At 46.2% G+C, this 21,257-nt stretch overlaps 4 protein-coding genes across 4 annotated transcripts; 1 reads left to right on the forward strand and 3 right to left on the reverse strand.

Annotated features, from left to right (window-relative positions):
* Positions 1-716: 716 nt before the first annotated feature.
* Positions 717-2,026, reverse strand: F5Y00DRAFT_61900 (uncharacterized protein). The gene is made up of 3 exons (XM_048013905.1): positions 1,695-2,026; positions 1,185-1,523; positions 717-1,050 (listed from the first exon to the last, which is right to left on the reverse strand). Exons 1-3 carry the CDS (start codon positions 1,831-1,833, stop codon positions 815-817), a joined length of 714 nt encoding a protein of 237 aa, XP_047869809.1. The 5' UTR covers positions 1,834-2,026; the 3' UTR covers positions 717-814.
* A 3,301-nt stretch (positions 2,027-5,327) lies between these two features.
* On the reverse strand, positions 5,328-7,714 carry F5Y00DRAFT_223900 (S-adenosyl-L-methionine-dependent methyltransferase). Its single transcript, XM_048005924.1, has 3 exons — positions 6,652-7,714; positions 6,363-6,567; positions 5,328-6,294 (listed from the first exon to the last, which is right to left on the reverse strand). The coding sequence occupies exons 1-3, from the start codon at positions 6,983-6,985 to the stop codon at positions 5,817-5,819; spliced, it is 1,017 nt and encodes a 338-aa protein (XP_047869810.1). The 5' UTR covers positions 6,986-7,714; the 3' UTR covers positions 5,328-5,816.
* Positions 7,715-10,566: 2,852 nt separating this feature from the next.
* On the reverse strand, positions 10,567-14,134 carry F5Y00DRAFT_269242 (uncharacterized protein). Its single transcript, XM_048012407.1, has 3 exons — positions 12,321-14,134; positions 11,809-12,266; positions 10,567-11,757 (listed from the first exon to the last, which is right to left on the reverse strand). Exons 1-3 carry the CDS (start codon positions 13,921-13,923, stop codon positions 10,708-10,710), a joined length of 3,111 nt encoding a protein of 1,036 aa, XP_047869811.1. The 5' UTR covers positions 13,924-14,134; the 3' UTR covers positions 10,567-10,707.
* A 1,932-nt stretch (positions 14,135-16,066) lies between these two features.
* On the forward strand, positions 16,067-18,936 carry F5Y00DRAFT_61988 (cobalamin-independent methionine synthase). The gene is made up of 3 exons (XM_048013906.1): positions 16,067-16,296; positions 16,372-16,529; positions 16,595-18,936. Exons 1-3 carry the CDS (start codon positions 16,224-16,226, stop codon positions 18,662-18,664), a joined length of 2,301 nt encoding a protein of 766 aa, XP_047869812.1. The 5' UTR covers positions 16,067-16,223; the 3' UTR covers positions 18,665-18,936.
* Positions 18,937-21,257: the final 2,321 nt, after the last annotated feature.

A 21,257-nucleotide genomic window follows, 5' to 3' on the forward strand; every position in this document is an offset into this window, starting at 1 on the left:
ATAGGTATATAATTCAATAGATGACATTCGTTGCCATCCACATATTATTGATTATATCTCTAGTTCTGTGAACTATATACCATGTGAGTAAGACAATCGAATAAGCCGTAGGTATGTGGTTTAAAAGGAGGGAAGTGTCTAGGACTTGAAGACGCGATGTTGAATGGCCAGTATGTGCCTCAATTGTACAGCTATTAGCTAGTTACTAATCCCTTAGCTAAGGTATTGCTCTCATTGTGATATGCTCAAGAGCATAATGCTCGGGTATCGTCAATCTTCATCATAATTCCCGTTCTTCAAAGAACGTAGAGTGACCAACCACTCATAAATCCGAGCGGTACTGTAGAGCGACTAATTCGCTCCTATATGGGTACAAGCCTTGCAGGCAATATTCGTAAGATGTGGATGAAGTAAGGTGTGAAATTTGAATGGGGGGGACGAAGTTTGCCCCATACTTGTCATATCTTCCAATTGAGGTGACGTAGGCAAATTGAGGAGCAACTGATCCGCGGTCGTCACAGCTGCCCTTCGTTGCCGATCGAAACCACCATCATGACAAGAAAACACCTCCTCACACCAATTTGATATATCTGCCTCCAGAAAGATGCGCCTTGTCATTTATTGGATTGGGTTTACTGTTTTCAAGTGTAGCTTCAACAGTACCCATTCATATATAATGTGCCCTAAACGGCCAAAATGGCCATGATGCCACGAGGTACCGAAAAGGGCGGGATGGTAGATTGGTAGATTCGTTATCATTCGGAATAACGATCAAAGCTCGGAGTGGGTCGTGCTGTTCCGGAACGGATCTCACTTAATTGCCCCATTTCTGAGCAGTCGGTGACATCCAAGGATTGTAGCCGTGCACCGAGAAATTCTCATTGGAAAGAGGCGACGATACGTCAACCATCGAGCCTCGTAAAGCAGGATCCACCATGTCTTGCTCTAGGCCCGGACTATGAAGATATGGACTCCATTCCGGAGGTAGACTGACCGGGTCGGGGAAATTGTGTATTTCCTGGAAATGGTCAAACCCGGAATAGTGCTGGCCTAGAAGAGAATTAGCAATGCAATAAATAAATAAATAAATAGGTACAAGAGAGTAGTCTATTAGAGTTGGTGTTGCTCAATTCGGCCGAGTAACTTTGATGAGTGAGTGGGACAGCGGGAAATTTTTAACTAACCATTGGGGTAGAATTCTTGGCCGGTGATCAACTGGTAAGGCTGGGTGACAACTTGGTTATGAATAGCTAAACCATGGTTCGGATTTGAATACTGTTGTTGGTGCTGCTGCTGAATATTGTGGTTCATATTCATATCCGGAATAGATGCGGCAGAGGAGATAGGGTCCTCGGAAGGAGGATCCTCTTCGGCCGCGGCCAACTGATGATTGTCTTCCGACGGCGGGCCATCAGGCGACCTTGGCGACAAAGTCTCATGTGTAATACGTTGATGGCGGGTCAAGAGATCTCGACGAGAATAGGCCGATCCACAATGACAGACATATGGTTTTTCCTTGGTGTCTGTGATTGGGAAATTAGCTTTCATTTTACATTTCTAGAATACCATATAGATACGATTTAAAGGGCACGATAAGGGGATAAGAGTTAAAAAAAAAAAAAAAAGGTGTGAGGTTTGGTGGAGCAAGGTTGTGCAGATCGAGGGACGTCGAATTTGGGGTTGGGGTAACCAACGGGTTCTAACGTGGCGCTCCAAGTGCTCAGACCTCTTGAAGCTTCGTCCGCAATGCGTACACAAACGCTGTTGTACACCTGAAGATCCATCTCGTCGTCGTCGACGAGCTTGAGACTGATCCATCTGTTTTTCAGCCATTGAAACTAAGAGGATGGAGATATTAAGTTAGGACGAAGAATGCGAAAGTTGGAGAAAGACAAGAACTTTCATCGTCAAAATTGTGGGGGCAAAAAGGCTCACAAGGGGCTCCATATTCTTCTTTCCAAGGGCTATCCAAGGCCTATCCAAGGGGAAGGCCAGAATGGGAGGCGGGGGTGAGAAGACAGAAGGCGGGGGAAAGAGGGCCACGGGGTCAAGTACGAGAGCCACCCAAAGGTCCTTCTAAAAGAGCCACCTGATTTTGGCTGCTGTAGGTAGTTAGTCAATTACCTAGGTACATGACATATAGTACCTTCTATACCTTCTTGTTTACCTGTTCCCCACCATTGCACCTGCGCACACTGCATCTCGCAGTGCTCTAGTCTGTCTAGTGCATCTTTTTCAGGGATTCCCGCAGCAAGACAGGGATCATTTCGGAGGGGAAGGTTTGGGTGGTTTGTGGGGTAACCAACCCGCAACCAACCCGCAGCCAACCCAAATCTCCCCAATCTCACCAATCTCTTGCCCCGGCAGTACCGTAGTAGGCCGTAGTTACCGACCCCTACCTACCTAGGTACTCACCTACATACTCACTTTATTATTCAAGGTTACTTCCTCGTGCTACACTCAGCCGCCCTCTCCCTTTAATCGCCAATGGGGAACGCCAATGGGAGCACCTAGTGCCCACATCGTCTTCGTCAACCTACTTGCTTGTTTCGACGATCCGAAGGTTTAGGCGAGCTCCATTAGCGAGTCTTGCCGGCACGTTTCATTTCTACTCTCTATATTTTAAATAAATATATACCTACCTACCTACCAACCTAGCAAGTACTTTTAAATCTATAACTTTATCCTATAATTGGCCAACTTGTCTGTCTATCATCCAACCTGCCAACGTCTCTTTTTCTTCGCTTAGCTATCCGAGAAGGCACGAGACCGGTAGCATTTTGAACTCGCTTGGATAGGCGATGAGGTACGTGGACGTGGACATAGCTTTCAACCCCAGCCGCAGGGTCTAGGGCCTAGAGCCTTAGGGGTCACGAGGAATCAGATTATGTTATCTAAGCAGGCTGGGCGGAGGATACGTCAAAGCGGTGCTTACGTCTTGATTACCTCTTACATATACGTACATATCATGTCACGCCGTATATGCCGTATATTATTTGACGAATGCAAAGGACACGTACTACCCTTGGTTACACACGCACTTATACCTGCTCTCAAAATGCCTCTCGTACACAGTTCCGTTATACCAACCGAGATTAAAGGATGAGTAGTGTAAAGACTTATTCGAAGTTATAGATGTGATGGCAGATATAAGACATCATTTATACCATTGATGTAAGAATATAGCTTAACTAGGCAAGCATGCTATAGAACACGTATGATTTTAATATGACAACCTTAAATATTTTTATATTCATAGTTATATGAGAATACCACCTAGCTGACTGTCATGGGCAGAATAGGTGAAGTCGAACGCAAGTGTTTTATAATTGACCGAAACATGTATTAAAACCCGGCCTAAATATTTACAAGTTAAGCTCTTAGTTGCCATCAATTCCAAATAAAATATAGTTACGGTCATATTATTGACTTGTGAATCATAAGTTCTACGGACATCTTAATCTGATTAAAGATGTCCGTTCCTTGCATATGGAGACGTGGACGTGGGTCTTCTCTTTGATTGCACTTAATGTGATAGGTCCTTCACATCACTTATACCCTAACCACGGGCTCCTACAGCTCAATCTTATTCCGTATTAGCCAAAATAACTACAAATACTCGGGAAAATTTTTTTTTTCCGTAATTATGTACGTTACAATGCATTTGACAGATTAAAATTACATTTATTCGGTGATATGTAGAAACAATTGTGCATACCTTAAGTATATAACCTACCTAGGTAGTCAACGATTCTATTTACATACTACCGTCCTACCCCCATATTCAAAGACAATATATTGACTTGACACTAAAGGTGAGCAATAAATAGTCCTTGCCGAACTCTCATTGGCCGTTTCTTAATCCACCGCTCTTTGGCCATCTATATATTATCCTTCAGCATCAACAAGACCTGAGTCTGTGGAAAGGAGTTCTCCAAAGACGGCACAGGTATTCGCGAGTATGGGAGCCGTATAAAATCCATGTATAAGACGGCCAGGCACGCTCTCTTTGGCGCTAATGCTAGTTTGAATATAAAGTGTTTTACATGCTAGCAATGTTGAGTTTTTTTCCCTCTTAACTCTCCTAGCGGATTGGGTACCTGATCCATCTGCTTCTCTTAGGTAAAGATGGCCTTTCTTTGTCCTTTACATTGCTTGTAATAAGTAGTGAGATCTTAGCCTCTGTAAAGCTACTCACTTCCTTAGAATAGCCAAACATTATAGGTGGAACTACTCTTTCCCTTGATCACTCCATCGCCAAATAAGTATACCTAGAGTTAGCCCCCTCTCCCGATAACATTATCGCTTTCAAAATCCAACCGATGATGACTCCAGGAAAAATTTCCCGGATGGAAATCTCGCGGACGTACCTGGCGTCTTTAGCATGGCATGCATGATGAAGCTCGGTCTCAAATTCATGGTTAGAATAGTTCTCAATTTAACAGCTAACTTACACTCGCCTCCTATTCAGGTTGGGTTAGTCGAAATGTATACCTCATATTTTGGACTACTCAATACGCCACATCACTGCCGCATATTTTATTATTCCGGTTTTGCATTCAGTACTACAGTGTAATACTTTTCCTTTATTGCTAGTCAACCATTTCTAGAAATTAGACCGAGTCTCATAGAACGTTATAATGGAGCCTAGGTAGTTATTTACCTCATAGATATCGGAGCGCCCCGAGCATTAACCTAAACTATTACACCGCTTACGAGAGCTGTCAGATGCAAGTTCATGTATATTAATAACTATTCTTATAGGAGAAAAAACGGGGCAGCCGAAGCGCTGAGCTTCCACTTGCATACTCTTAGTTCTCGGGCAGCGGTCTCGATACCCCTAAACTGTCTTTTTGCATTTTTACTTCCTTGTTAACAATGTATAATATTGTCAAGATTAATACTTGTTGATGATTGTCATACACCGAGCGAGTGCCTAGGGTAGGTAGACCAAGATAGTATTGGAATAGTAACACCTGGCCTTCTATCCTCTTACGAGGGCGCCGCGCGCCTCTTATATAGTAGATAGACAGACCTCTATGATTACCCCTGACCCACTATACCCTGACAAATATCGCAGTTCTTACGAATATTGTGTAAAAATGGTATTATAAATAAAGACACAGAGGTACCTGTAAGTGAACTTCATCGGAATAATTATATGCTTCGCGTCCTAGGCGCTGAAATGCTCTATTCAAATGTACTGTCTTAAGTTGTGTAATGGATTCGTTATCCCTCTCCGTTTCGCAGATCCAAAACTACAAAATTACCTGCCTAAGGTGCCTAAGGCAATGGATTATTAGCCACTTAACACCCTGTAGCGTATATGGAAGCGAATAAAGCATGCAATTCTATTGCTATAGAAATATAATGCGGTTCTATATTTACCTAAGTAACTAAGTCATAATAGTCAGACTCACAATTGTAAAAACAGATTGGACCCCCATGATCCTCGAGAATCCTTTTTTTTTTTTTAAACCACCTTGTTTGTAACAGACTCCTTCCAGGTAAATGCAGCGCCATTCCGCCCCGGCCAATGCGTAAGGTCCTTGAACTACCTGCCCATGCCAACATTTTGTGAAGCATAAGGATACGGGATGCTCAGGAGCACCTAGTAAACCAGTAAATGACAGCCTCCCATCTATACCCACTCGTCCTGAAAGCCCCCCTTCTAAAAGCCGCGTACCGAACCACCATGATCGGGATTGTTGGTATCAAACACGAATAGATCCCCTAAATACGCCGATCCACTAGCGCTGGGAGAGCCCTCAGTCCGTGCTAGTATCAACCCACCACGATATCGTAAAGGGAATAGCTCATGTTGAGCGCGCCGCGGCCGGCTCCGGGGGCTTTTGTGCATAAACGCAATGGAATGGGATGTAAATGTGCGCCTTAGAGCGCAACACCGCTTTTCGTACGTGTACTAAGTAAACTTCAACCTCCTCTGGGGTCCAGCCATAACCGTGGGTAAAAGGCCTGATGGCAAAGCCATGCAGGCCGTCGTACAGCATGTTCCGGCTATATAGGCCGACTTGTGACTGCTGTGGATCTTTAGGCCACGTTCCCAGCGGGGCTTTCAGCACCGTCCTTTGGATATTGACGAAGCCCGCGTCCCTCAACCACTCTTCGTACTTGTCCAAGGCGGTAAGACAGTCGACACCAAGAATCCTCATCGCTCCTGCGATTTTGCTAAGGAATTCCGCGACAAGATCGTCCTCGCGCATTGTGTCGTCGTCGCATTCGACTCCGCATCTCAGATCTTGTATTTCGAACCAGCCGCCCGGCTTCAATGCCCTACACCCTGTGGGTCAACGATCTTGCGGTGAGCAGGAAAAAAACGTGTCGCTGTGCGAATATCTTACTTGAACGCCTCGGCGATAAGTGCGGGCCAGTCCCGAATTGTCGATGCCATTTGGCGAGCGTGAATATAATCCAATGAATTTGCCGGCTGGAGCCACTCTTCCTCTATGTTGTCCACGAGGAACTGGACATTACGGGGCACCCATAAAGGCTGTATGGGGCTCAGATCTATCCCTAATATTTCTGCGTCTGGATACTCATCGCCCACTAATCATATTCAAAGGCGAACTTGTTAGTACTGGATTAGGTCGCGTAACTTGTAATTCACTTTTGGCTGAAGTGCGCACTTACTCTCTATCGCCCAGATGCCCGTCCCTGTACCAATATCGAGTACTGAGCGCGGGTTGTTGAGAGGCGCAAAGTGTAGTTTACTGTCGCATAGAAGCATAAACATTGCGTGTTGCAAATCCTCGCGCTCCTGCTCGGCATCGTCGTTAGGGAAGTGATAACGGCCTTCTTGGTATTTGTGATAGCGCCGTGAGTTCTCATAGACATAATCGCGAACTTCGTCAGACATGGATATGGAGTCGGCAGAAAGTGAAAGAGTATCGAAAACATCTTCATCCGTCGACACCGATAGGATCGAGTCGGCGTCGATTTGGGGCTGTTCTTGGTCTCTGTTCATCGTAGGCGATAGTTAACTCATCAGGAAGATATGAAGATATTTACGTTCGGTTGATGGTTTTATGATTGGTCTAGTTGGGCTTAAGGCAAGGTTGCATTTTCGTAAAGGAGCACCATTAAACAAGAGGCTCTTCCTTCTTTCTACGTAGATCGGGGGGACTGCGGGAAGTACATATCTATGGTAGGGTTTTTGGTGATCAATGATGGCGACGGATTGGTTCCAGCACTACGGAGAAAAGCCCCGCCAATATGGCGACCAATATCGAGACGATGGACTATTGGCTATGAACGGAAGGGATCCCCGCTTGCTTGCAGATGGAGGGTGTCGAGACTTTCAATGAGATGCAAGCCGACCTTACCAAAATTACCAAAAGTGAGGTGATGAACGCAACTCGGGGCCCCAAGAATAGGAACGCGCCGACCCAAGCACGACCCATTGCGACCCAGCAATTTGGAACTGAGCGCAAGCGGCGCCTTTCTGTCGGTGAGAGACCAAAACCCGACCTCGGTTTGTATTGTACCCTAAAGGGATAAGGACAAAACCTAGGAGACTTCCTTGCTTCGATGCTTCTATGCTCCCACGTTTCCACGTTTCCACGCTTATATACCTGATGTAAGGAAGTTGATAGGTCAAAAAGATTCGACGCGTGAGATGTGAATAATAATAATGGGGAGGCATATCAAACTTTACTGGAGCTACGTTTCACATGAATCCCGGTTCTACGGTACGCATGTTGTACGATGGGAAAGAAAAAGAAAAAAGAAGTCTTGGTTTCATCGCCTTGGGTCAGGTCAGCTTTAGTGTACGAGATACGTACCTCCCTAGAATACCCGGCTGCCCGGATAGACTTTTTATTAGTGGACTTATGGGCCTCAATAGTGTCACTTACAGCATTTAGACTTAGGTACCTTTTAGACAAGAGGCAATACTTAGCGACCTGCCTTAAACAGATATCCATACGAAGTACTACGCCGAAATGCATGAATAATTAGGTAATTAAGTAGGCATTGAGCATTAAATTAAGCATTAAGAAATAAAAAGACATGACTATGATATGATTGCTAGAAAAAATGATTTGATTAAGGGTATCCTCGGTAGGTAATATCGGCATTAATACTTTTTTCTATGTACCGACCCAGCTGACCCGCCCGTATGGTAAAGACTTTATGCTGTGTTACCGTGTGGCGTGACCGAATTGGAACGCTTGCTTGGGACGATGCATGCATTTAGGTTCCGGAACGGTGGGAACGCTTTAACGCGCTTTATGATAGGTAGACAGTATAATCATTTTTTATTTGATAATCAACCTACAGCAGACCTACCGTAGGTAATGTTACCCTCCCTATGTAAGTCATTCTCAAAACAAATCAAATAAGAAAAGAGAAAAGAAAAAAAAAAAGGAATGAGAAAAAAAAGATAAGTACATATTTTATCGACCCATTTCTATGGAAACAAATTGATAGTTTGTAACACGGTAATGTTAGAAGTGTGCACGGGTCATTATAATGCTCTCGTGCCTCAGTACCTAAGTTAGTTATAGCTATTAATAGCTGAGCTAGGCAAGCTGACAAGGCTTGTAAGTTATAGGTTCATAACAGCTAACCTAAGTCGTCCCCCTTTGCCTTAATACGTAGAACCCAGTTCTTTCCAGCAAGAATTTCGTCAACAAAGACTGCTTAAAATATGGGATAACTACCCGAGAAGACGATGTACATGGCGCTTACATATGTACATCCCACAAATGCTGTTGTTGGGTGACTCCTGAATACCAATACCACACCCCAACCAGCAACAACCAAACTACCGGGTCCAGAAGAGCCCAGACGGTAAATACGCAGACCGCTCTATCTTCCCGCTTATACGTTCTTTGCGACCTCTCAGCCAATGGCCATGTCAGGCAAACGAGATTAAATAATAATTAGCTGCGAGGGCTGACTTGCAGATCAGCCGTCTCAGCCCCCATGTTGCAGTTTTGATGACGACTGACGAAGAAGCTACATCACCGCGGGATGTGATAGCTTGAATTCTTGGATCCGTGGAGGACGGTTGCTACCCTACTTACGTTATGGTTGCAAACCATAGATATCGTACTGTATTATCTTTGAATATATCATTCCCTATGGAGTCTCCTAAATCGCGAAGCGATCAATGACGGAAACAAAACTACAAAAAAAAAAGAAGAAAAAAAGGTCTCCAGCTTCAAAATCCAAATCGGCGTTTACGCGTTGCAGTAGAATAGACTGTGGTCATAGATATGTGCTTCCACGTAGCCGTCGACGAATGCAGTCTGTATGCCACGTCAAGCCCCCTTTCCATCACCGCCCTCGCTGTCACGATAATTACGAGTTGATCGACCTTCCTACCGTAAGTCGACCTATTAAGGGGCACATTAAGTTGGGGGAGCGGCGATGTTCACCTGCAAGTAATAAGAACACATATACAGAAGCTATTATCGTTCGTTAGCTAGGTCAGACCGCCTCCTTAGAAGCACCAACCAACAATCGGGTGCAGGTATTGCATTATATTGGTGCGTCTCCTTTCTCCAGAATTACTACTGTGGTCCTCTAGGCAGCAATTGGAAACTACAACGTTAGTACCGACAGAGCTATACCAATTATACATCAATATCTTGTATTGTTGGCACTGGTACCCTGCTCTCATCGAGCGGCCCGTTAGGATTCTAGATGAGATATCTAGAACAAATGACACTTTCAGTACGTAGATATACGACGAAGTTGTTTCTTTGCCTCTTGCTCCACCCCGTGACGCAGCCTAACTACCATGAAGCCCAGCTTAGCCTTGCTAAACAAACTGATAGCTATATGAAAATTTCTCCCCTCGGCTTCATACCTAACAATTTGCCTAGGAATACAGCGGCTTAGGAGGACAACATAATAATACCTAAGATGAAGAAAACTTAAGGATATTACTAAAACTAATTTAGGGGCTTCAGCGTCCTAGCCTCTCACGTATATTCCAGATATACGGCTAAGCGAACGACCCCAAAATCCGAATTTCTTCGACACAACACGACAAGAGCAAGGTATCTATCTATCTATCCGGCCGTGAAAGAAGCGCCGACTGAACAGGGGCATTCCGCGCCAACGAGGAGAACAGCCGAGTAACCTACCTACCTAAAGCAACTAGCACCTAGAATCCCGGCTTCTCCCCGCTTCGCGGAAACGATCACACGTGGCGTACGCGACCAGAGGAGTCGGGAAGAGCTCCGCTCCCATGGCCACGCTATCGAGATGTGCGATGTCCAATATACTCACCTGACCAACTCACCGCTCTTCGCGGCTTCTGGTTTTCGACCAAGGATAATACATAGAATATCGAGTTGGAGGATGTAATGGGTAGTAAGGCCCTATGTATATTACTACAGACATCGAGCCCGATGCACTCCACCCGTACATACAGATATTGAATAGATACCGCATATCTCGCCGGAGCGACAACCGGCAAATGCTAACGGGGGCATGCTGCCTTGTTCTCCTTCAGCTATAGCCCATGCTAACTTGTTCTAATCTATGGATCTCCCCACCTTCACTAATTGTAACCGCCTCTCCCTAGAGCGCTTTTAACACGCCTTTCTATGAAGATTAGAAGCTACCTAATCTAAGTTATACCTAGCCTCATCGTATCGCGTCCTGCCTAACAGAATTATATCATCATAGTAGTATATCTCATAGACTTAATCGTACAAACCGATGTCAAGCTGCTCACGTGCTACAAGTGTCCTCTGCCATTACCATGTTATCTTCTGGCTTTTGTTCATGCTCACTAAGTTTGCCACTGTCGTGGGATTCGGATGCCCTAGATCGACTGGCTGCTACAGTAATACGTTGTGGAACTGGCCTCGCTTGCACAAGCGCTGCAACAGGAATTGTTGGTGAATTTTGTACCGCGGTCTCGTCATCCTGGAAACCCTCTCTGGGGACTTTATGCTGTATCATATGCACCTCTTCAGCCAGACGCGCGCTCAGAGGCGGTCTCACGTTATCTATACCTAGGCTGGCTAATTGACTTTCTTCAGTTGCAGATCCGCGCTTCATTGTATCGATTTGTTGTTCGAGTGCCTGTAGGTCTTCGTAGCCTCCTTGTATCGGGATGATTTCAAGCTCGGGGTATTCCAGGTGTCCGTCTAACTTCTGTCGAGTATGGTTTGTTTCCGAGGAAGCCCGATTTATAGTGCCTTGGACGACTCTGCTTAAACCTCCTTTTACAGCTCTGCCAAGCTGGGCGGATAAACTTCGTGTGGGGGTAATATGTCTCTTTGATGACTCGCCAGGCTTATCTGTAGACCACGTCGTACCACTACCATTTGATTCTACTCGAACTGCAAAATCCCTCGGGATAACATTATCTTCTTCTCCTGCTGGCCCCGTTCGTTGTTGGCGCGTATGTGAAGGCCATTTCGCCCACGATGCAGGAGGAGTCCGGAATCTCCAAAGAGCATGGCTCTGTGGCTCCACCTTTTGTTCGTCCTGGGGCTTCGAATCTTGATCATTCATCAAGTTCACCCACTCTCTGAGGACGGTACTGGATATATCTGATTGTTGACTACTATTTTTTTCGTGGCGAGACGGCGGCTTAAGAGTCGAACCTCGTTCTTTTCTTGGCTTCGGGTGGAGTATATGATCAATATGACTGGTTTTGTGATACTTTAGAGACTCTGAAGAGTTCCCTTGCCGTCGAACCTTGGGGATATGCCTATCAAGTACAGTAGTCTGTCGCCGCGGGTCCACAGAGTTTGCAACATCTTCGGATTCCTATTCTAGAGACGAAGCCACTTGCTTTCCGTTGATGGTACTTGTACTTACTTTATGTTGGCCCAGGCGGACACCTTGGGCGTCTAGGTTCGTTTCACTGCTGCACTTGGTGTTGCGTACACTATACCGTTGTGTATCTTGAGTTGGATATTTCGCCATTTTGGGAATCTGTAAATGAAACTTAGCTAGTATGGAATTCCTGGAAATTATCGAAGTTCTGGTCCTAGGTTCGCTAAATTCTTCTCGGAACTTGCTGGCCATCGGAGCGGTGATATCACGGCGGGGATGAGTTCGTCCGAATCGCTTTTCAATCGATCTAAGCTCAGTCTCACGTTGTCTAAAACTCGCCGTATCCGATACAGCTGCCGAGTTTGTCTCCGCCGTAGGACGCTGTAGCTGTCGCATTCCTTGCATAGTCACGTCTAACGCTGAGGCGTTGTCAGGGGCAGTCTTGTAGGAGCTGACGTCCGACTTTTCAGCATCTGTCGTACGACTAGACGATTTGAACCCTAAGTATTAACGTTAGAGGGTATAGTGATACTTCATACAGCAGAAAAACGCACGATTGAATCCTAAGAATGGAACCACCGTCTTCCGACCTCCCAGAAACTCCATCAAGCCCAGACGCGACTCTTTTGCCGTAGTTTGGCAACTGTTAGGTCTGGTAGTGTACCGTGAAGATGCGTAGAAAGATGAAGAGGCTTCTTGAGTCTGGTCAGTTGCATTCAAACCTTGACCATCAAGAGCATCGCTAGGTCTCATAGACTGTTGCAACCCGCTAGGCCAGTTATCCAGGGTCTCGCCCGGTTCGATTCTTATATCCGCATTTGAGTTACGTGATCGTAGTTCTAGAGGACTATACCGCATTCCAGATACTTTATCTAAAGTGTTCTGGGGACCATCTATACTAGAACTCTCTGGAACGGTTCGTTGTATCATACCGCTCGTCTTTCTACTTGGCGTAGCAGACACCGATTGCAACTCTTGGCTCCATAACCATATATCTAATGGCGAATCTTGGTTAAAGCTTTCATCTTCAGGACATCCACTGTATAGACTTTCGGATTTTTCTGCGTTGCTTTGGATATCTTGCTGACTTTCGCCTGTGATCAACTTGTCGTGATCTATATCCTCATCTCGTTCTTCGTTCGTCGCGGGTTCTTGAATACGTAGCAAATTGTCTTCAACTTGGCTGATACGTTCATCTTCTCCGTCGATTATACCGCCTCGATTGTTAATTTCAGCGAGTTCATAGGTTTCGTTAGAGTTAACCGCCTCGGGTACCCCAATGTACCTCGCGAGTTGCTCGGCGCTGTAGGAAAGTCGCCATGAGCAGAGGGATTCAGAGCCTCTAGTACTCGGTATGTGAACGGGAGTTAACTGGGGAGAAGAGGGAAATCGTGGTAAGGAGCTGCGTGCCTTCACAGCTCCGCGACCTTCTAGGTTAGCGTCTTCGTGAACTCGGGGGGCCGAGCCGGAACCGGGATAGCTACACCGGCGAAGGGAAATTCCTGGTTGAGAATGGCTGGATGGGAGAGCAAGGAGCACAACGTCCGGAGAGCCACAGGCGTTATCCTGAGGACCAGGTTCGCTCACATCCAAGACACAAAATTCTATATTATCGCGCGGCCCACCACGAGGGAATCCGGCGTTAGCGGTGCTGCACGGCTTCGATTCTTCAGTATTGCCCGTTTGCGTCTCGACCTCTTCTTGTTCTTTTTCACTTTTCAACTCCTCTTGGATTCTCTTTCGCATCAATCGCTTCAGTTCAGCACGCCGTGCGATCTCCTCATCGCTTGTGCCAAGAGATTGCTGCGAATGTCTTTTAGATTCGGACTTCTGAGACAAGCGTCTAATAAACTTGGTTCTAATAGCTCCTAGAGTACCCGTGCTAGAGTTTCTGGTACTTCGTACCGGTTCATCATCATCATCCGAATCTTCGATGTCGATAATAGTAGGATCTACCGTGGCCTCCTGTAGTCGGTTATGTGAAAGCGATGGCGTTTCCTTAGCTACGATCTCTGGTGGTGATAGCTCAAATCCAGATGTGGGAAATGATGGGCTGGTCAACTTCACACGTGGCGGGCGAGTTGGGAGTTCAAACACGTCCTGGCCAGTTTCTGGGCTTGCCGTTCGCTGGGTACGATAACAACAGAAAATGGACATTCTCAATAGTGTCCAAACGAAAGCGAATGGATTTTGGTTAATATCTGTCGTGGATTTCCAAGAAACACTCGGAAGCCATATAACCAAAGTTGGATAGGGGGCCAGTACCTAGCATGGAAAATCGCTTCGATACATTTGGTGTCGGACCATTCAACTTTACCTTAGATCATCTAGATACATACGAGTAATTAAGTATATAGCTCTTTCTAGGACGTAATTTATTACTGAGAAGAAGTTACTGTCTGATAGTGAATTTAAGGAAAGCGGTAAACTTATGAGAGTCTATCTATGTGGTTTCCCCTTATTGCAGCGAGATAACAAGGTACCTATGGATAAGATATTCTATAGACTTGCATAATAGGTAGCCTACTGTCTCACTTCTATTGTATTCTTATTATAATCAAACACAATCGCTAATCAAATATCTTTTAGCATGAGACTCGAAGATACTCAGTGGTAGCTAATTGTTATTTGACTGTTGTTATTCTCCCTCAAATCCTCAACGTGCTACGTTTGTATTCTGGTTGAATCTGCGCTGTCTTTCAAGTCATACGTTCGCGATACGGGAGATGCTTTATATTTAGACGTGTTTTCGGAAGTCAATTATATAAAGTCTACTTTCAACTCGTGATTTTTTAATTAGGAATTGACGTAAAAAAATCGTAATACTCTTGGACGAATTGACTTGGATTCTTATCTTACATAGACTAAAATCTGACGAGAATAATACAAAATGTGGGTTTGGCGATCATTAAACTTAGATAGACTCAACCCTTTTGATGTTAGATGTAGGTGAAATAAGATATATACTAAGGATAGACTCAATGTTAATCGTCTGTCTATTGTGTGGTAGAGCGACGAAATTGACATGTCGATGTTGATTTTAGCAATTGCCAAAATCCACTTAAGGACATGGTGCTTCAATGCGGCTATTGTTTACTTTAGGTACCTGATAAGGTGCAGACTCACTTACCTATAGTTTGTAAACTAATACGACTCTGATATGAAGGAATGTAACCGGGGCCGATCGGGTGCGGTGCTATTTTATGCATCCAGGAGACTGGTTCGGCCGAAGCGGGATTGATTAGGGTAGCATCATGGATGCGGAACAAGGGTAGTAGATTGATGCCATTGACACCTAAGATTTCTACATATTCCACCCGCGAAGGATTACATACTTGGCCCGTGTGTGGATTGGAATATGCAGGGTATCGGGTCGGGAGCCGAGTTGTGTCGTCCGGAGAAACAATTGAATTGTGGAGATTTACATACCTAGTAGTAGATGATTAGTAGAAGATTTAGTACGTTAGGTAGTCGACGGCGAATCGATTAACCTACCTAAGGTTAGTAGCTTGCTACTTTAATTTGCTATTGCTATTGGAACCCCGAGTTCCGCAGATGGCGGAGAACCAATAGCTTCAATGTTGCAATTTCACGTGTCACAAAAAAAGAAAATTAAGCAGAATCTGTTAGGCAGGATGTACCTACCTAGGTACATGTAGGATGTAGTATGTATCTTATTGTAGATACCTGATTATTTAACGGAAGGCGTGCTAGGTACGACTCTTCTTTAGGTACATGAGGTATTAACAGTATGGCAAACAAGATGTAGACGTTAAACCTTATCTTACTGCTTACTTACATAGCGATGAGGGGCACAGTGGGAAGGTGGACAAGGGGTGTTTACCAGCCTCAACCTTCCAACCAGGTCAACCTAACGGATGCTAAGGAAGCGACTGAGCAATGGGGGGGATTATCACTGGAGTATCTGCTCCCCGCTTTCGGACCCTGAACATATCCTGTTGGATAGAGCTAGGTAGTGCATGCTTAGTGGCTCTCTTTTGGTTCTGTTTGGTCAGCTCAGAGCACGACAACAGAAAAAATTGTTAACCCCTCATCGACCAGCACCGACCAACTTCCAAGTATTCCACCCCTCATTGAACCAGCAACCCTCCAGCTGTTCTACTGGTCTTTCTCTCCTCTGAGCTCACATAAGAACCCCCCCACCTTCACCGCTTACTTCTGCTTACGCCTTTACGAATCCTTCTTCTTCCTCTTGTCATCCTTTTCTTCCTTAAATTCTTCTACTTCCTCTTCAAAGACTGTTGTCACACATTAATTGAACCAACCCTCTTAACATATAGAGAGTTGGAAGTAGCAGTCTGTTCTTCTCGTGAGTCTAGACCTTACCTCTCTTTCTTTCTCTCCCCCTCTCTACACTGTACTCCGGAGAAAGAATATATCTCTAACATCGTCAAAGAAAGCTTCTTTTCTCCCAGATACCTCGAACCACCTTCAAAATGGTTCAATCTGCAGTTCTGGGTTTCCCCCGTATGGGTGTGAACCGTGACCTGAAGAAGGCAACTGAAGCTTGTAAGTTGCTCTGACCGGCCTTTCCAGCCGTACTGGATAATGCTGCCCAAGATTGCGTTACTAACCATCTCTAAGACTGGGCTGGCAACCTCTCCCAAGCTGACCTCCTCGCTGAGGCCAAGCGTCTTCGTCTTGCCCACTGGAAGATCCAGAAGGATGCCGGTGTAGACGTCATCCCTAGCAACGACTTTGCTCTCTACGACCATGTCCTTTCTCACATCCAAGACTTTGGTGTAAGTTACCAACCAAAATTCTTGACCGCTACCTATTACACATTAGCTAATATGAAATTCCGCAGGCCGTCCCTGAGCGATACTCCAACGCTGGCCTCGACCGCGTCGATGAATACTTTGCCATGGGCCGTGGTCACCAGAAGGGTGGTGTCGATGTTCCCAGCTTAGAAATGGTCAAATGGTTTGACTCCAACTACCACTACGTCAAGCCTACCCTGCAAGACAACCAGACCTTCAAGCTCACCGCCAACCCCAAGGCCGTTGTTGAGTTCCTCGAGGCTAAGGAGGCCGGTATTAACACCCGCCCCGTACTGCTCGGTCCCGTGTCCTTCCTCCACCTGGGCAAGGCCGACCGTGGCCAGAGCGTCAACCCCATTGACCTTCTTGACAAGCTTCTACCTGTTTATGAAGAGCTCCTCGTTAAGCTGAAGGAAGCTGGTGCCGAGACTGTCCAGATTGACGAGCCTGTCCTCGTCTTTGACCTACCTGCCAAGACTAAGGCTGCTTTCAAGCCTGCCTACGAGAAGTTCGCTAGCGTGGCTGCTAAGATCCCCAGCCTGGTCTTCACCACCTACTTTGGTGACATCGTCCACAACATTGACCTCCTCCCCAAGGATGTCTACGCCGTCCACATTGACCTTGTCCGCAACCCTGAACAGCTTGAGACTGTCCTTGGTGCTCTTGGACCCAAGACTGCCCTTTCTGTCGGTGTTGTCGATGGCCGAAACATCTGGAAGACCAACCTAAAGCGTGCAATTGAAATTGCCGAGACTGCCATCCAGAAGCTTGGCAAGGACCGCGTCATCGTTGCCACCTCCAGCTCTCTCCTCCACACTCCCCACACGCTCGCCAGCGAGAAGAAGCTGGACCCTGAAATTGCCGACTGGTTCTCTTTCGCCTCCGAGAAGGCTGTTGAGATTGCCATCATTGCTAAGGCCGTTACCGAGGGACCTGCTTCTGTCCGAGAGGCTCTTGAGGCTAACGCCAAGTCTTTACATGCTCGCGCTACCTCCAAGCGAACAAACAACCCTCAAGTCAAGGAAAGGCAATCCAAGATTGCCCCCTCGGACTACAACCGAAAGTCTGAGTTCCCGTCCCGAATTTCGCAGCAGCAAAAGAAGCTCAACCTTCCTCTCTTCCCCACTACAACCATCGGTTCTTTCCCCCAGACCAAGGAAATTAGAGTGCAACGAAACAAGTTCACCAAGGGAGAGATCACGGAAGCTCAATATGACAAGTTCATTGAGCAGGAAATTGACTCCAACGTCAAGATCCAGGACGAGCTCGACCTAGATGTCTACGTCCACGGTGAGCCTGAGCGAAACGACATGGTTCAGTACTTCGGTGAGCGTTTGGACGGTTATGCCTTCACCACGCACGCTTGGGTCCAGAGCTACGGTTCTCGATGTGTGAGACCTCCTATTATCGTTGGTGATATCTCTCGCCCGGCCCCCATGACCGTCAAGGAGTCCAAGTACGCCGTGTCTGTCTCAAAGAAGCCCATGAAGGGCATGTTGACTGGCCCCGTTACCTGCTTGAGATGGTCTTTCCCTCGTGATGACGTTCACCAGTCCGTCCAGGCCGAGCAACTTGCTCTAGCCCTCCGTGACGAGGTTGTTGACCTCGAGAAGGCTGGCATTGATGTCATCCAGGTTGACGAGCCTGCTCTTCGTGAGGGTCTACCTCTCCGAGCTGGCAAGGAGCGCCAGGCTTACCTTGACTGGGCCGTCAAGGCCTTCAGGCTCTCTACCGTCGGTGTCGAGGATTCGACTCAGATCCACTCGCATTTCTGCTACTCTGAGTTCCAAGACTTCTTCCACGCCATCGCCGCTCTTGACGCCGACGTGCTGTCTATTGAAAACAGCAAGTCCGACTCAAAGCTTTTGGGCGTTTTCGTCGACGAGGCTTACCCCCGTCACATTGGTCCCGGTGTCTACGACATCCACTCCCCGCGCGTTCCCAGCGAGCAGGAGATCAAGGACCGTATCGAAGAGATGCTTCAGTACCTTAAGCCTGAGCAGCTCTGGATCAACCCCGACTGTGGTCTTAAGACCCGCCAGTGGAAGGAGACCAAGGAGGCGTTGGTTAACATGGTCAACGCAGCCAAGTTCTTCCGCGCCAAGTATGCTAAATGATTGCCTCTCACATGAGGAGGTTGGCGTTCCATTTTTACGAGAATTGATGATAATTGCATGAGGATGTGAGGAGTTGCCTGCTAAAAAAAATTTCCATTGGGAACTGCATAATCGATTTCAACATCGGCGTTTTACAGGACTGGGTTCTCAAAGGATCTATACCAGAAAAGTTCTACAGGAATGATTGGCGGGATTCGGAAGTATTCAACATTAGGCAGGCATATAAAGGGCGGGAAAGAATTATACCACATGGTCCATCAACCGGGCCTGGGGAGTAAGTGGCGTTCTTGCATTTAGTCTGCTCCGTGCAGAAAGGATCGCTTTTGCGATCAGATGTAGATGTGTGAGCAAGTATCCCAATTCAACTGGGTGATGCTTTCGGGAAGAATTGAGTCTTCCTCAAACAATATTTTTCTGGTCCGAATTATGCTAAAGTGAAAATTGAAGGTGAACTGTAACTTATCCGCGTATGCTAATTAGACTTGTAGAGACGGTGCTAGTAGTGTAAAGTTTACGATGTAGCACCGGACCGAGGCGAGCATCATGGGAATTTCGAATTTGGAGTCTTATTGGCTCGTTAACGCGTTACGCCATGCGCATGCAGATATATGTGAGGTAATTACCGACGACTCTCAAGGAAGGCTCTCAATAGATTGTTCCTTTTCTTTAATTTTCTGTTTTCCTTTTTGGTTTCTGCCGAACTGGGCTTGATGAGGAAATGACAGCTTCTGCGTATACGGTATTCCGTATGATGACGAATAATAATCCAGTTGCCGAATTGGTGAAACAGCAAGTCAGCCCCTTTTTCTTCATAATATTGTTCTCATAATATTGTTCGGCGGTGTTTTAGTAATAAGAGTAATGAGAGATCCACCCAAGTGGCTCCTTTTCCTTTATTTTCCCGAATTTCCTGATTTTGAGCCAGCCTTATCCTAGTCCCCGCACATATTTCTGAATTCAGCTGCTGATAATTTCACCAATCTTAATGAGGTAACCTCCGGGAACCTTCGCTGCGTCGTTAATTGAAGGATTGGGACCCTACGCACTCAAAAGACCCTGTTAGCACGGACCAACCAAAAAGACTAAGCGAATGCTAGATCTCTGGAAGACCGTAATTAAAGAGTGAATTGGGCAGGTCGACGGTTAATTGACGTCGGCTACCACATGGAAAGGAAGGGATCTTTACTCTAGGACTTCATCAGCAACTGATCCTACACAGAGTATGGTAGGTATACGGTTGTTTTTCTCGCAAAGAAAGATAAAAAATGGCGACGAGGTTCGTGGAAGATTCTACAAAAACCTTACCGCTCTTAGATATTACAAGGACAGGCGTGGCGCCAAGGGGCTTGTTTGAGATTCTTTGATGAGCGTGCGGTCTAGCGTGTGGTCTAGAAGTCAAAGACCGTCGCATAGTCGAATCATCCCTTGATACCCCCGGCTCGAGATTAAATGCGATTGAATGCGATTTTGCGAGCCGCCCTTTGATGCACTACTGAGCTGGAAACCGAGCTGGAATGCGCCGAGCGTGTCACGACTAGCCCTCCCTGCATAATTCGTCTCCTCGGCACCGCTTAACTTACGAAGAAAGATGGGACAGACGGGACAGACATCGATCGCTCTTTGTCCGCCAGGAAAATGCGGGAGTCTCAACCCGTGTTGCGTCGCTTGTTTATGGGTTTGCGCATCGTTTCGCGGGACCGTATTCTGGAATTTACTATTCGCGGCTCTGTGCAGGCCCGTCTTACAACACAGCGTTTTTTTTAGTCTTACAGCATGATATTGGAACTTTATGATCTATGCTTGCTAACTGCAGCTGTATTCCACGTGTCTAAGGAAGTACATAGTGTATTCCAAGGATGGTCGCAGCGCATATGAGCCGAATCGTTAATACATTTAGGTAATACATGTAGGTACCGATAATGTGCTTCGCCAACGCCAACGAAAAGAGAAAAAAAAAATAGTTAAAGATAAAGACCAAGAGATCAAGATGAGTTTATATTATCTGATGGCGTTACTGGCGCGGCGCTTACATCGCAGATCATTAAGCTAATCGAAGATGTGCCTGTCGATCGCCAAAAATACCTACACTATTCAAATATTCAAACGGCAAAACGTCTTAATCTCGTCCCAACTTTTACCAAACCACGATCAGATGATGTACCTGAAGACATCTACAACAAATCTTACCTAGTAAAAAAAGAATCATGCAGTGCGCCATTCTGCGTCGTCATTGTTGCACAAACTGCGTACGTAAGGCTTTACGGGCTCATGGCTAGCTACTATGCAGTGTATGTACTGAAGCCTCAGCTAGTTATGATTCCGTAATTCTTATTGGTTTCTTTGCCGGTTTCACCATGTTGTACCTGCGTTTTTATGTAACTGACAGGGGTCACGATAATGGTGCGTGGGGCTCAGGGGCACAAGTGGCACAGGAAGAGCGACGGCTTTTTCCTATTTTCCCTCCCTTGCTCAACTTGCTCAAGCTGCTTGTCCTTCTCTTTTCCGCCCTGTCACCTCCCCCCCCTCGACCCCCCCATCCCCGGTCCCTAACGACATTTTACCACTTTTACCAGGTCCATCATCATCCTGTGGG

The sequence above is a fragment of the Daldinia vernicosa genome (assembly GCF_022497035.1).
Source record: "Daldinia vernicosa strain CBS 139.73 unplaced genomic scaffold F5Y00scaffold_2, whole genome shotgun sequence".
In the NCBI taxonomy this organism is placed as follows: Eukaryota; Fungi; Ascomycota; class Sordariomycetes; order Xylariales; family Hypoxylaceae; genus Daldinia; species Daldinia vernicosa.